Source organism: Hemitrygon akajei, chromosome 5 (genome assembly GCF_048418815.1).
Source record: "Hemitrygon akajei chromosome 5, sHemAka1.3, whole genome shotgun sequence".
Classification (NCBI taxonomy): domain Eukaryota; kingdom Metazoa; phylum Chordata; class Chondrichthyes; order Myliobatiformes; family Dasyatidae; genus Hemitrygon; species Hemitrygon akajei.
In genome coordinates, this window is record NC_133128.1 from 61,884,508 (window position 1) to 61,900,051 (window position 15,544).

General features: G+C 43.4%; 1 protein-coding gene across 2 annotated transcripts in view; it reads left to right on the forward strand.

Moving 5' to 3' along the window:
* pola1 (polymerase (DNA directed), alpha 1) overlaps window positions 1-15,544 on the forward strand; it is a 295,953-nt gene that overhangs the window by 9,975 nt on the left and 270,434 nt on the right. For both annotated transcript variants that reach the window (XM_073045628.1, XM_073045629.1), the window contains exons 6-8: window positions 4,413-4,475; window positions 4,578-4,679; window positions 6,194-6,410. In XM_073045628.1, the coding sequence (XP_072901729.1) occupies window positions 4,413-4,475; window positions 4,578-4,679; window positions 6,194-6,410 (382 nt within the window). The remainder of the gene's footprint in view (window positions 1-4,412; window positions 4,476-4,577; window positions 4,680-6,193; window positions 6,411-15,544) is intronic.

The window sequence follows — 15,544 nt, forward strand, 5'->3', positions numbered from 1 at the left end:
TGCGCTGGCAACTTGTTCCTCACTAGCACCACCCTCTGAGTGAAGGAGTTCCAGCCTCATGTTCCCTTTAAACATTTCACCTTTCACTCTTGACCCATGACCCCTAGTTGTAGTTTCGCCCAAACTCAGTGGAAGAATCCTGCTTGCATTTACCCTTCATAATTTTACATACCTCTATTGAATCTCCCCTCAATCCTCTTAACTTATTCAACTTTTCCCTATGATTCAGGTCCTCAGGTCCCAGCGGCATTCTTGTCAATTTCTCTGTACTCTTTCTGTCTTATTTACATCCTTCCTGTAGGTAGCTAACCAATCTGCACACAATATCCCAAATTAGGAAAAGATTATGACAGAAAGCTGGCAGGGAACATAAAAACTGACTGTAAAAGCTTTTATAGATATGTGAAAAGAAAAAGATTGGTTAAGACAAATGTAGGTCCTTGACAGACAGAAACAGGTGAATTGATCATGGGGAACAAGGACATGGCAGACCAATTGAATAACTATGGTTCTGTCTTCAGTAAGGAGAACATAAATAATCTTCCGGAAATAGTAGGGGACCGAGGGTCTAGTGAGATGGAGGAGCTGAGGGAAATACATGTTAGTAGGGAAGTGGTGTTAGGTAAATTGAAGGGATTAAAGGCAGATAAATCCCCAGGGCCAGATGGTCTGCATCCCAGAGTGCTTAAGGAAGTAGCCCAAGAAATAGTGGATGCATTAGTGATAATTTTTCAAAACTCCTTAGATTCTGGATTAGTTCCTGAGGATTGGAGGGTGGCTAATGTAACCCCACTTTTTAAAAAAGGAGGGAGAAAGAAACCAGGGAATTATAGACCGGTTAGCCTGACATCGGTGTAGGGAAAATGCTAGAATGGCCTAGTAGGGAAGGGCCGAATGGCCTACTCCTGCACCTATTTTCTATGTTTCTATGTAATGTCTTATACAACTTCAACATAACATCCCAACTCCTGTATTGAATACATTGATTTATGTTGGCCAATGTGCCAGATTTGCGACCTTTTCTATGTGTGACACAGCTTTCAAGGAATTATGGATCTGTATTCTCAGATCCCTCTGTTCTACCACACCCCTCAGTGCACTGCTGCTCACCATGTAAGACCTGCTCTGGTTGGTCCTCCCAAAGTGCAACATCTCACACTTGTCTGCATTAAATTCCATCTGCCATTTTTCAGCCCATTTTCCCAGCTGGTCCAGATCCCACTGCAAGCTTTGATAGTCTTCCTCACTGCCCACTACACCCCCAATCATCCGCGAATTTGCTGATCCAGTTTACCACATTATCATCCAGATAGTTGATATAGTTGACGAGCAACAATAGACCCAGCCCCAATCCCTGCGGCACACCACTATTCACAGGTCTCCCTCCAGTCAGAGAGGCAACCACTCTCTGGCTTCTATAAAACCAATGTCTAATCCAATTTACTACCTCATCTTGAATGCCAGGCAATTGAGCTTTCTTGACCAAGCTTCCATGTGGGACCTTGTCAAAGACCTTGCAGAGGTCTATGTAGATAACATAGACCTTGCCATCTTCAACTTTCCAGTTAACTTCCTCAAAAAGGTCTATAAGATTGGTTAGGCACGACTTAACAAGCTCAAAGCCATGTTGACTAACCTTAATCAGTCCATGTCTATTCTATCCAAGCAACATAAACAAAATGCTGGAGGAACTCAGTAGGCCAAGCAGCAGCTGCCGAAGGGTCTTGGTCGGAAATGTTGACTGTACTCTTTTCTGTAGATGCTGCCTGGCCTGCTGAGTTCTACCAGCATTTTGTGTGTGTTGCTTGGTTTTCCAGCATCTGAAGATTTTCTCTTGTCCATGTCTACTTATATATCCAGTACCTGAGAATACCTACCATTAACTTTAGCACCACTGATGTCAGGCTCACCAACCTATATTTTCCTGGCTTATTCTTAGAGCCTTTCTTAAACAACAGAATAATGTTAGATACCTTCCGTTCCTCTGGCACCTTGCCCGTGCGTATGGATGTTTGTAAGTATCTCTGCTAGGGGACCTGCATTTCAGCCCTCACCTCCCATAGGGTCTGAAGGAACACCTTGTCAGGCCTTTGGCATCTATTCACTGTAATTTGCCTCGACAACAAACATCTCCTCTATAGTCTGTATAGAGTACGTGACCTCTGTTGCATTTTCTCACATCTATGGACTCTTATCTGTCTCCCAAGTAAATACAGATGAAAAAAATCCATTTAAGACCTTCCCCCATCTCTTCTGACTCCACGCATAGATTACCACTCTGATCTTCAGAGGACCAGTTTTGTCCCTTGCTACTCTTTTTCTCTTAATAAAGAGTAGAAGCCCTTAGGATTCTCCTTCAGCTTGTCTGCTAAGGCAACCTCATGTCATCATCTTGATCATCTGATTATCATTTGCAAGTAGAGTGCTCTTGCTGCCTCTCAAAGCCTGTTACCGGAAATTGGAGCGTGGACTGTGTTCTGGAGCTGAACCTGTTACATTTATAGTTGCAGGCTGGAGAGAACAGAATTTTAATTCATTGGTTTGAATCTAAACAAGGCAGAGACACCAGGTGTTCTGATCTTCTCAAAAGTTGAGTTGTGCATATCAGGTATATACGTTATGGACAAGTAGTGCAGTGAAAAACTAACCTGCAGCAGCATTGCGGGAATATATAGTACTTGAAAATTTGTGAACTCTATAGAATTTTCTCTATTTTTATATAAATATGACCTAAAATGTGATGAGATCTTCATGTGTCCTAAAACTAGATCAAGAAAACCTAATTAAATAAAGAACACAAAAATCATTATACTTGTTCATTTATTTATTGAGAAAATGAACCAATATTACATGTATTTCTTGGAAAAAGTAGGTGAACCTTTGTTTTCAGTAATCAGTGTGACCTCCCTTGTATAGAATCAGAATCAGGTTTATTATCACCAACATGTGACGTGAAATTTGTTTACTTAGCAGCAGCAATTCAATGCAATACATAATCTAGCAGAGAGAAAAAAAACAAAATAATAAATGAACAAGTAAATCAATTAAGTATTTTGAATAGATTTTAAAAAGTGTGAAAAGATAAATACTGTATATTTTTTAAAAAGTGAGGTAGTGAACAAAGATTCTACTTTTTTTAATAGGGCAGGGCACTTCTACAACCCCCAGCTCCAATCTCATCTCATTAATTGGAACTCCTGACTCCAATTAGCTTTTGTAGAAGATATTACCTCAGAGGTTCACATACTTTTTCCAATAAATGCCATGTAATATTGGATAATATTTCTCAATTAATAAATGAACAAATATAATTTTTTAATGTTATTCATTTAATTGGGTTCTCTTTATCTAGTTTTAGGACGCATGAAGATCTGATCACATTTTAGGTCATATTTATGTAGAAATAGAGAAAATTCTACAGGGTTCACAAACTTACTAGCACCACTGTGGCGTGATATTAACAGCATCCACAAGAAAAATATAAATCTTTCATCACAATTTAAAAAAAAGATGAAGTCCATTTCAGTGCAAAGTGATTAGATTGGCTATAGTGGTGCTGAACTGTAGGTTTTGCTGGTTGGTTCAAGAACTACATGGTTGAAGGGAAGTAGTTGTTTTTGAAACTGTTGTTGAAGGACTGTACCTTCAGGGTTCTGTACCTTGTGTGCTTTTGCAGCTGTGAGAAGATGGCTGGGCCCAAATGGTGAGGATCACTGATGAAGGATAAACACAAGAAATTTTGCAGATGCTGAAACTCCAAAGCAACCCACACAAAATGCTGGAGGAACTCAGCCCACACGTCCCTTCCCACTTGGTGCTTATCCCTGCAAAATGCCACACCTCCCCTCTCATAGCCACTCAAGGCCTCAAACAGTCCTTCCAAGTGAGGCAACCCTTCTGCAATTCTGTCAAGGTCATCTACCGCATCCAGTGAGACCCAATATAGATCGGGGGACTGCTTTATCGAGCACCTCTGCTCCATCTGCCACAGCAGGCGGGATTTTCCAGTCTCCAACCATCCATTTTTAATTCTACTTCTCATTTCTTTTCCAACTACTGCCATGTCGAGACCATTCTCAGGTTGGATGCAGGATGCTGTTTTCTTGGGGCAGTGCGGTCTGTGGACCCTGCTGATGCAGAAGTATACTGTGTACTGTAATGAGTTGGTCTGAGTCTTCTACTCCCTGCAGCTTCTTGTGTTCTTGTGCATTTGAATCACTGTACCAGACCATAAAGTGACCTGTCAGCATTCTTTCAACAGTTCATCAGTATGAATTTGTTAGAATATTTGGTGACGTGCCATGAAGAGATAGAGGTCCAGTAGTAGTAGTTAAGGAGGAAAGAATTTATGAAGGATACTATTCCAATCAAAACTATAATTCATAATTACAGACTTTTTTTTACTTTTGCAGAAAGATGTTGATTTGTCCAAGGATGATCTATTAGGAGACATACTTCAGGATCTTCATTCAGAGGTAAAGAGCAGATTTGTTAGGTAATTTAGCTGTATGTTGCATTGCTTATTCTCCCTTCCTAGCTTTACAGACCTTAACCAAATTTGGTTTTACACTTAATAGGCATCTTCGATATCTGCGCCTCCTCCCGTTGTGGTCTTGAAGAAGAAAAAGCCTGCTGGGGTGTTAGCAAACCCATTTTCTGTCAAGCAACCCACCCCAAAGGTAACCCAATAAGCAGCTTCAGTTATATTTTAATGGCTTCTGGCTCTATCTGGAATTTGAAAATGAGCAGCAGATTTAATGAATGAAACAATGGGTCATGGAGGCAAACAGCGTGGAAGCAGTCTCTTTCACTCAGCAAATCCATACCCACCTTTAATCACCTATCTGATGGATCCCATTTTATTCTCCCTACATTCCCATCAACTACCCCTGGATTCTACTGCTCACTGACATAGGCTATGTACAGAGGCAGTTTACCCTCTAACTCACCAATCTTTTTGGGTTGGGTTCACCTGAAGGAAGCCCACAGGAAAAAATGCAAACTTTGCACAAACAGATAGAGTGTGGGTCAGAATTGAACCCATTACCTGAACCGTAAGGCAGCAATTGCACTACTGTGTCCCCACAATGTGCTCAAGTATGTCTGTCTACATTAATGTTAATTTCTGTTAATAATGGTTACCAAATTTTACAACATATACAGGTGATATTAAACCTGATTCTGATATTTGTGCAGTTTATTTCTGTGTAAATCTACTAATCTCTAAATTTTCTGAGATTTTATTCAAAATCTTCTCTGTTAGTATTCCAGTGATTGTGGCGCATTCCAATCTGCTTCCTTCACTGGGTTATTTAACTTGCTAACTAATTTAATTTATATACATTGCATTTCTTGTCATTTGTAGTTTTTTTTTTGTGTATTGCACTGTACTATTGCCGCAAAACAACAAATTTCATGGCATGCGTCTGTGATAAACAACCTGATTCTGGCTGTATCCAGATATGATAGTTCACTCATCTGAGACAAGAGAAGTACCCTAAAGACTAACGTATGCATAACTGAGCTGAGTGCCATGTATGCCAAGGTAGTAGTTGTATATAGAGTTCATGACATGTTGCTCATGTGGGATGTATATACAGCACAAAACTTAGCAGAGATTTTGCCTAGTTACTTTGATGTACTTTGTTAGGTCACTGTTCAGAGCTAAGATACACTGGTAAGACCACACTTTGTGGTTAGGGAACACTATTGTTGGGTTTCAAAGTGCCTCACTTGCACTGGGAGAGGACTGTCACAGTGAAGCAATGCCACCATTTTGAATGGAGACTGGCAATGGTTTAGGAATCTTGGGAGGAGAAGGGAAAGTATGGGTGACCATTTCTGCAGAAACATAGCAAACATTCAATAGATTGTTTGAAATGAAGAGAATCAAATTCTTGTTTTTTGCTGCAGGAAAGTGGCACTGAGGGAATAGTTCAGCCAGTAAATGGTGGAGCAGGCACAAGGAGCTTAATGGGCTGAGCCGGATTCGATTGCTGTGTGCCTTCTGTGTTCTCATTGAAATCCCCAGCTGAGAAAAGGATTTAAATGATTCCTAATTACATTGCAATCTTTGGATTTTTAATTGTCTTATGTTGTGGTGTATCAATTCAGTATAAAATGTCTTTAATTGTGGAAGCTCAGTTCCTGCACATCTAAACAAAGTTCAAAGTTTTCATTTTCGAACCCTCAGGTTTCTGCAGGCCCTGATTTTACTCACTTGAATGGCTCCGCAAGAAAACCAGTCATCCCTGAAGGTGGAGTCGGCACAGTGGAAAGAGCCCTTCCAGTTCCTGTGAATTCATCAGCCAAAAAGATGCATGTGAAACAACAGCAAAGGAAGTTGGAATTGGAGGAACCAAAGGACATTCCCAAGGAAGTGGTGGTAAAAGAAGAGAGAGATGCTGATGGTAAATATATATAAAAAACATTAAAAATATGAATCTGTGCCCTCAATATTCTTATTTTGCATCTATTGAGGATTGAGTGTTGAGCTGTAGTTTTGCTCTTCTGTCCTCTGTAGTGTTCCATGATTAATGTATACTGTGTAGCGATGTGCTACACACAGCACTGAAATAATGACACGCAGTCGGTAAGTCATTTCGAGACTAGTTTATTCAAACTTCGCGGCGCTGGCATTTAATCCCTAGTGCCCGCCCTCTCCGGGCAGAAATGACGTCAGAGGTGCATTACCAAAGTCTCCCCCCCGCGCGCTGGCTATTTGTGAGCCGGTTTGCCTGTGCAGAAAGTTGGTCGCCACATAACCTCCCCCCCCAGAACCGGCAATACACCCCCCAATGTCCACAGTCTGGATCAACCTCTGTTTGGGAGGTCGGCCTCTGTTTGGGAGGTCTGCCTCTGCGCCGCGGTGCTTGAACTTTGACCGGCTGCGCCAAGTCCACATGGGCTGGTTTGAGTCGGTCCACCGTGAAAACCTCCTCTCTCCCCCCAATGTTCATAACGTACGTGGACCCGTTGTTGTTGATCACCTTGAATGACCCCTCGTACGGCCACTGTAGCAGTGCCCGGTGTCCGCCCCTTCGTACAAACACAAACTTACAGTCCTGCATTTCTTTGGGTACATGGGTCAGGGTCCGTCCGTGCTGTGAAGTCGGTACGGGGACCAGGTTGCCGAGCCTTTAGCGTAGTCTGTCCAGTACTGCTGTGGGTTCTTCCTCTTGCCCCCTTGGGGCTGGTATGAACTCTCCCGGGACGGCCAGGAGTGCATCGTACACTAACTCGGCCGACGAGGCGTGCAGATCCTCTTTGGACGCTGTGCGAATTCCAAGCAGGACCCAGGGAAGCTCGTCCACCCAGTTAGGTCCTCTCAGGCAGGCCATGAGAGCCGACTTCAAGTGACGGTGGAAGCGTTCCACTAGTCCGTTCGACTGTGGGTGGTAGGCAGTAGTGTGGTGTAGCTGAGTTCCCAACAGGCTGGCCACAGCCGACCACAGGCTGGAGGTGAACTGGGCACCTCTGACGGAGGTAATGTGGGCTGGTACCCCGAAGTGTGCTACCCAGTTTGCAATCAGTGCTCGGGCGCAGGAATCGCCAGATGTGTCGGTGAACGGGACCGCCTCTGGCCACCTCGTGAACCGGTCTACCATAGTTAGGAGGTACCGCGCTCCTCGGGACACTGGTAGGGGGCCCACGATATCCACATGAATGTGGTCGAACCTCCGGTGGGTGGGTTCGAACTGCTGCCGCGGGGCTTTAATGTGCCGCTGCATCTTGGCTATGTGGCACTGCGCACACATTCTGGCCCATTCACTGACCTGCTTGTGAAGTCCATGCCATGCGAACTTGCTGGAGACTAGCCGGACGGTTGTCCTGATAGATGGGTGCACCAAACCGTGTATGGAGTCGAAAACTTACCGCCTCCAGGCTGCCGGGACGATGGGGTGAGGTTGTCCGGTAGCCACATCGCACAGGAGGGTCCTCTCACCTGGGCCTACAAGAAAGTCCTGCAGCTGCAAACCCGAGACTGCGGTCCTGTAGCTGGGCATCTCGTCGTCTGCCTGCTGCGCCTCCGCCAGTGCTGCATAGTTCACCCCCAGGGACAGGGCCTGGACAGCTGGTCTGGAGAGTGCGTCTGCCACAAAGTTGTCCTTTCCCGAGACATGCTGGATGTCCGTTGTTTACTCGGAGATGTAGGGCAGATTTCCTTGGTTATATAAGGTTTTTGAAGAAGCAATTAGATTGGGCAATTTGCCACAATCTTTTTATAGAGCTTCTATTTCTTTAATATTGAAGAAAGATAAAGACCCTACTGATTGTACATCCTATAGACCAATATCCTTACTGAATGTAGATTCTAAGATTTTTTCCAAGTTACTTGCATCCAGATTGGAGAAGGTATTACCCCAAATTATTTCGGAGGATCAAACCGGTTTTATCAAAAATCGTTATTCTTTTTTTGATGTTAGGAGGTTATTGAATATTGTGTATACTCCTTCACATAATATTTCAGAACGTGTTATTTCATTAGATGCGGAGAAAGCATTTGATAGAGTTGAATGGCCATACTTATTTAATGTGTTGGAGAAGTTTAATTTTAGTCCGACATTTATTTCCTGGATTAAACTGATTTATCATACCCCAGTAGCCTCGGTGTTTACTAATAATCAAAGATCTCCCTTTTTTCGTTTATTTCGGGGCACTAGACAAGGCTGTCCTCTTAGTCCACTATTATTTGATATTGCTTTAGAACCCTTGGCAATTGCTATCAGAGAATCACAGGATATTCTTGGTATTAATCGTGGGACAGATATTCATAAGTTATCTTTGTATGCAGATGATTTGTTGTTATTTATTTCCAATCCTGAGAAATCTATTCCTGTAGTTTTATCATTGTTGGCTCAATTTAGTGATTTTTCTGGGTATAAGTTAAATCTTAATAAGAGTGAATTGTTTCCTTTAAATAGACAGGTCCCAATTTATGGTAACTTACCTTATAAATTAGTTAATGATTCTTTTATTTACTTAGGGATTAAAATCACAAAAAACCACAAAGACTTATTTAAGGTTAATTTTGTACCCTTAATTGATCAGATTAAATGCTTGTTTACTAAGTGGTCACCATTATCTCTATCTCTGATAGGTCGAATTAACACTACTAAGATGGTTATTTTACCTAAGTTCTTATATATTTTTCAAGCGGTACCAATTTTTATTCCGAAAGCTTTTTTTTACTAATCTTGATTCAAAAATTTCCTCATATATTTGGCAGAATAAAAATCCTAGGTTAGGTAAAATATACTTACAGAAGGCAAAGAAGGAAGGTGGATTAGCATTGCCTAATTTTAGATTTTATTATTGGGCAGTTAATATCAGATATTTGATATGTTGGTTGAAAGATTGGGATGGATCTTTTAGCCCTCATTGGGTGAACCTGGAAATTAAATCGGTATCAGGTTTTGCACTGGGTTCTATTTTGGGGACTTCTCTCCCTTTTGCTCTTTCTAAATTGCCGAAACGAATTGACAGCCCGATAGTTAAACATACTTTACGTATATGGTTTCAATTTCGTAAATTTTTTGGGTTGACTCAGTTTGTTTTAAATATTCCTATTGTATCCAATTGTTTTTTCCACCCTTCAATTATAGACCAAGCTTATTTGGCTTGGAAGACTAAAGGATTACTACGATTTTCTGACTTATTTTTGGATGATTGTTTTATGTCTTTTGAGCAGTTATCTAATAAATATAATTTGCCTCGATTTCATTTTTTTAGATATTTACAGATTAGGAATTTTTTAAATACTGTACTTCCTACTTTTCCAAACTTTGTGTCTTCAGGCATTTTGGAGAATTTGTTTGAATTAAACCCCTTTCAGAAAGGGCTTATATCAAAACTTTATAATATAATTATGAAGATACGTTCAGAGCCTCTTTATAAGACAAAAAATGATTGGGAAAGAGAGCTCAACATTATTATTCCTATTGAGAATTGGGATAAAATTCTTCAATTAGTTAATACATCATCTATATGTGCTAAACATTCATTAATACAGTTTAAGGTTGTACACAGGGCTCATATGTCTAAGGATAAATTGGCTCATTTTTATTCCTATATAAATCCTATTTGTGATAGATGTCAATCTGAAATAGCGTCTCTAACTCATATGTTCTGGTCGTGTCCGCTTTTGAAAAAATATTGGAAAGATATTTTTGATATTATCTCCGTGGTATTGAACATTGATTTACAACCCCATCCTATTACCGCAATTTTTGGTTTACCAATGATGGACTCACTTCATTTATCTTCTTCCGCTTGTCGAATGATTGCATTTCTTACACTAATGGCTAGAAGATCTATTTTGTTGAATTGGAAGGAAATTAATCGTCCTACTGTATTTCATTGGCTTTCTCAAACTATGTTATGTTTAAATTTAGAAAAAATTAGAAGTGGTGTATTTGACACTTCTACTAAATTTGAAAAGATATGGAGACCATTTATTCAATATTTTCATATGATGTAATAGGACCCTGTTCCAGGCCTATTTGATTTTCCAGTTTTGATTGCATATATGTCAAGAGGATCGGAGTAGATGACACTGACGATTTTGTATTTTTGTGAGATATTATAAACAGCCCTTTTTTTCTTCCTCTTTTCTATTTTTTCTTTTTCTCTTTTTTGTTTTTTTTCTGTTCTATTATTAGATTTTTAGATTCGTTTTTTGCATAATAATTTTTTTCTTTTTTTCTTCTTCTTTTTTCATTTTATATTATGATACACTTAGGTTTGCCTTGTCTATTTGTATATTGTATCATTTACGATGTGGGAATACTCATTTATACTGTAATCATTGCTCTTGTAATCTTTTATAGTTAGTTGAAATATGTATGCGTGTAATCTCATTATCTATGTATCAATTTTATTTTGTTGTTATTAACAATGATAATAAAAAGATGGAAAAGAGATGTAGGACAGATGTCGCTGCTGGCGAGCTGACCAGGGATCGGACACCTTCGTGAACGCGAAGGTCAACAGTTTGTGGTCTGTGAACGTGGTGAACGCGCCTTCTAAGAAGTACCTGAAATGCCGGATTGCCAGATACAGTGCCAACAGCTCCTGGTTGAAAGCACTGTACTTGAGTTCGGGTGGTCGTAGGTGCTTGCTGAAGAACGCCAGGGGTTGCCAGCGCCCCTCGATGAGCTGCTCCAGCACCCCACCGACTGCTGTGTCGGATGCGTCCACCGTGAGGGCGGTCGGAACATCCGTTCTGGGGTGCACCAGCATCGCGGCATCTGCCAAGGCTTCCTTGGCTTTAACGAAAGCGGCTGCAGCCTCCTCGTCCCAAGTAATGTCCTTGCCTTTACCCGACATCAGGGTGTACAAAGGGCGCATGATACGGGCTGCTGAGGGGAGGAAACGGTGGTAGAAGTTCACCATACCAATGAACTCCTGTAGGCCTTTGACCGTGTTGGGCCGGGCAAAGTGGCGGATCGTGTCCACCTTAGCGGGCAGAGGTGTTGCCCCGTCTTTGGTAATCCTGTGGCCCAGGAAGTCAATGGTATCTAGACCGAACTGGCATTTGGCCGGGTTGATCGTGAGGCCGAAATCACTCAGGCGGGAGTAGAGCTGGCGGAGGTGGGACAGATGCTCCTGACGACTACAGCTGGCTATAAGGATGTCGTCCAAATAGATGAACGCAAAGTCCAGGTCGCGTCCCACGGCATCCATTAGCCGCTGGAACGTCTGTGCGGCATTCTTCAGGCCGAACGGCATTCGGAGGAACTCGAACAGGCCAAACGGGCTGATAAGTGCTGTTTTGGGGATGTCTTCAGGGTGCACCGGGATTTGATGGTATCCCCGGACGAGGTCTACTTTGGAAAATATTCTTGCCCCGCGCAGGTTTGCTGCAAAGTCTTGTATGTGCAGCACGGGGTAGCGGTCTGGAGTTGTAGCCTCGTTCAGTCTGCGGTAGTCACTGCATGGTCTCCAACCCCCAGCTGCTTTGGGTACCATGTGCAGGGGGGAGGCCCATGGGCTGTCGGACCTCCGTACGATCCCCAATTCTTCCATCCTCTTGAACGCCTCCTTCGCCAGGCGGAGCTTTTCTGTGGGGAGCCTTCGTGCGCGGGCGTGGAGGGGTGGTCCCTTGGTCGGGATGTGGTGCTGTACCCCCTGTCTGGGCATGGCTGCCGTGAACTGCGGTGCCAGAATCGATGGAAAGTCTGCCAGGATTCTGGTGAATTCATTGTCCGACAGGGTGATGGAGTTCAGGTGTGGGGCCGGCAACGTGGCTTCACACAGGGACAACGTCTGGAAAGTCTCGGCATGTACCAGTCTTTTCCCTTGCAAGTCGACCAGCAGGCTGTGAGCTCGCAAGAAGTCCGCCCCCAGAGTGGTTGGGCCACGGCGGCCAGTGTGAAGTCCCACGTGAACCGGCTGGCGCCGAACTGCAGCTGCACTGTGCAGGTGCCATAGGTCCATATCGTGCTGCTGTTTGCGGCCCTCAGGGTGGGTCCTGGCTTCCTGATGCGGGTCTCATACCCCGTCGGGGGCAAGACGCTGATCTCCGCTCCGGTGTCGACCAAGAAGCGGCGTCCCGACTGTTTGTCGCAGACGTGCAAGAGGCTGTCCTAGTGGCCAGCCGCCATAGTCATTAGTGGCAGCTGGCCCTGGCCCTGGCTCTTGCAGGGTGGGCGACAACGGCGGGCTTCTGTGCCCCACCGCTGATGGTAGAAACATCACTGTTCACTGGCCTCATCACTCCTGCCTCTGTGTTGTGTACGTCCCCGCCAGGCCTGGTCTGGTCCGCTGTTGGGCACGTGGCCTGGTAATCTGACCGACGGACGCCATGCTCTCCCTCTTGGCTTTCCACAGCACGTCTGCCCGGGCCGCCACCTTCTGGGGGTCGCTGAAATCTGCGTCAGCCAGCAGCAGATGTATGTCCTCGGGCAGTTGCTCTAGGAACGCTTGCTTGAACATGAGGCAGGGCTTGTGTCCATCAGCCAGGGCCCGCATCTCGTTCATCGATGCTGACGGCAGCCTGTCTCCCAAACCGTCCCAGTGAAGCAGGCGGGCACCCTGCTCACGCTGAGAGAGGCCAAAGGTCCCAATGAGCAGCGTTTTGAATGCTTCATATTTGCCTTCTTCCGGGGGCGACTGTCTGAAATCCGCAATCTGGGTGGCAGTCCCCGGTCAAGGGCGCTCACCATGTGGTAGTAACGCGTGGAATCAGAGGATATCTGCCGAATTTGGAACTGGGCTTCTGCTTGGCTAAACTACACGCGTGGTCGCAGCGTCCAGAAAGTCAGCAGTTTTAGCGAAACTGTGTGAACAGATGAAGAGTTGGTCATCTTTGGTCCAAATCCCGTTCGGACTGTCGGGTTCACCAATGTAGCGATGTGCTACACACAGCGCTGAAATAACGCAGTCGGTAAGTCGTTTCAAGACTAGTTTATTCAAACTTCGCGGCGCTGGCATTTAATCCTTAGCGCCCGCCTTCTCCAGGCGGAAATGAGATCAGAGGTGCATTACCAAAGTCTCCCCCTGCGCGCTGGCTATTTGTGAGCCGGTTCGCCTGTGCAGAAAGTGGGTCGCCACAACTGTTTGCTTACAGGAATGTGCTGTGATCCTGGTCTAGCTTTTTTGTGTGTGTCTGTGTTTAGCAATTTGTGTGCTTCTCCCTGAAACTCCTGGCTTTGAACCTTATTTGGATATAATGTGTCCTTTGTTGCCTATTCCTGATACATCCACACCACGAAGCAGAGAAACGTGTTTGCTTCTTCAATGCCAATATGCCTCTCTGGCATAATGTACTGCGGTGAACAATGATGGTTTCTGTAGTGGCTTTTTCGTTTCCTGGATCACAAAAGTGTCGGCAATTCCATTGACATAAAACACCTGTGAGGCCTGAAAAGCACAATATTCAGGTCATTGAAAAATCTATAAAGGCTCGAGATTCTGAGTAGGTCAGGCTGTAACTGGGTAGTGAGAAGCTGGTAACGTTTTGGGTAAATCTTGAAATAGCTTCTGAAATCCTGAAATGGTTTCATTGCACTTTGTTCTACAGTTGCATTGGCAAAGAACAAAGCAAAAGCCTAATGGAAAACAGAGCAGAAAGGACTGGAGAAGAGGGGAGAATCTGAGATTGGGTAAAAATGCACAAACTGGAGGGAGAAAGATTTTTTAAAAAGTAAGAAAGTTAATTCAGACTTAGGATTGAGAATGGTTCTTGAGTTTGGAGAACAAGCTGACTTTTTGACTTTAACTCACAGACTAAAAAAAATTGTTGGGATTCTACTTTGTATTTAATATTGTAGACATGAGTACTAAACATGTCTCATCTGGTCTGGTATCTTTAAAGTTCATGACTGATACTGTTAGAAGTTTATTATTTTATTTCATTTAAGCATATTAGATTTATTCAGGGCTGTGGTGTTGTTCTATTAGATGCAACTTGCAGTATCTTTAGTCTAGGACATGTTTAATGTGGAGGGGCTTTGTCTGCTTGTCAGCCAAAAGTATCTTTAACTTCATTAAGCATATTTGTGGGTTTATAATTTAGGCGAGTTTAACATTGTTAAATCTCAATTCCTTTTACAACCTCTGTTTGACCTGATCACTAATACAACGGATTGGCCTGGAGGTCAGAGCAACTGTGCAACTCTTGTTTGGGCAGAAGGAAAGTTTGACAGGGCTGTCTCTGGGGTTGTGCTCATACATTCACCACCAGGTGGAGGTAGAACAAAGCTTAGGGAATGCACTGTGACTTGAAGTTTGTAGCTTGTGAACTAAAAAAGACAATGTTAACAATGAAATTATTGGTGTGAACTAATTTAAATTTCAGTCTTTCCTGTGCCACATGAAATCTTCAACACAACACTGTTAATTGTGCAAACACGAGGAAATCTGCAGATGCTGGAAATTCAAACAACAACACACACAAAATGCTGGTGGAACACAGCAGGCCAGGCAGCATCTATAGGGAGAAGTGCTGTCGATGTTTCGGGCCGAGACCCTTCATCAGGACTGTTAATTGTGAGCAGGTTTATCTACCTCTTTGGAAGTGAATTTCAGAATTGCCGTTAAATTCTGTGGAAGGGTCTCGGACCAGAACGTTGACTGTTTACTCTTTGCCATAGATGCCTGGCCTGCTGAGTTCCTCCAGAATTTTGTGCGTGTTGTCTGGATTTCAAGCATTGCAGATTTTCTCATGTTTAGAATTACCAAGGATTGTCAGAAGGGCTGGAGTGTGATTTTAAACTTTGAAGGATGAGTGAGCCACCTCATGAACGTGTACTCATTCTGAAATTGCTATAGCATCAGTCTGTCTGGCCTGGTTCTTCAACATGAGAGAAGCAGTTAGTTGCTCTCTTGTTGTCTTTGTTGAGTGCCTGCTGCACAGTGAATAACTAAATTAGACGTGCTAGTTTGTAGCATTCTTCATTTGGTTGTTGACCTGTAGTATTGATGGCTCGTGAACTCTGGTCCAAGGAAGTAGGATCTTGAGCAGTGAGATAAATTATATTTGGAATTAGCTTGGTGCTATCAGGGAATTTCTTTTGTGATTGGAAGCCTATTTTGTGACCAT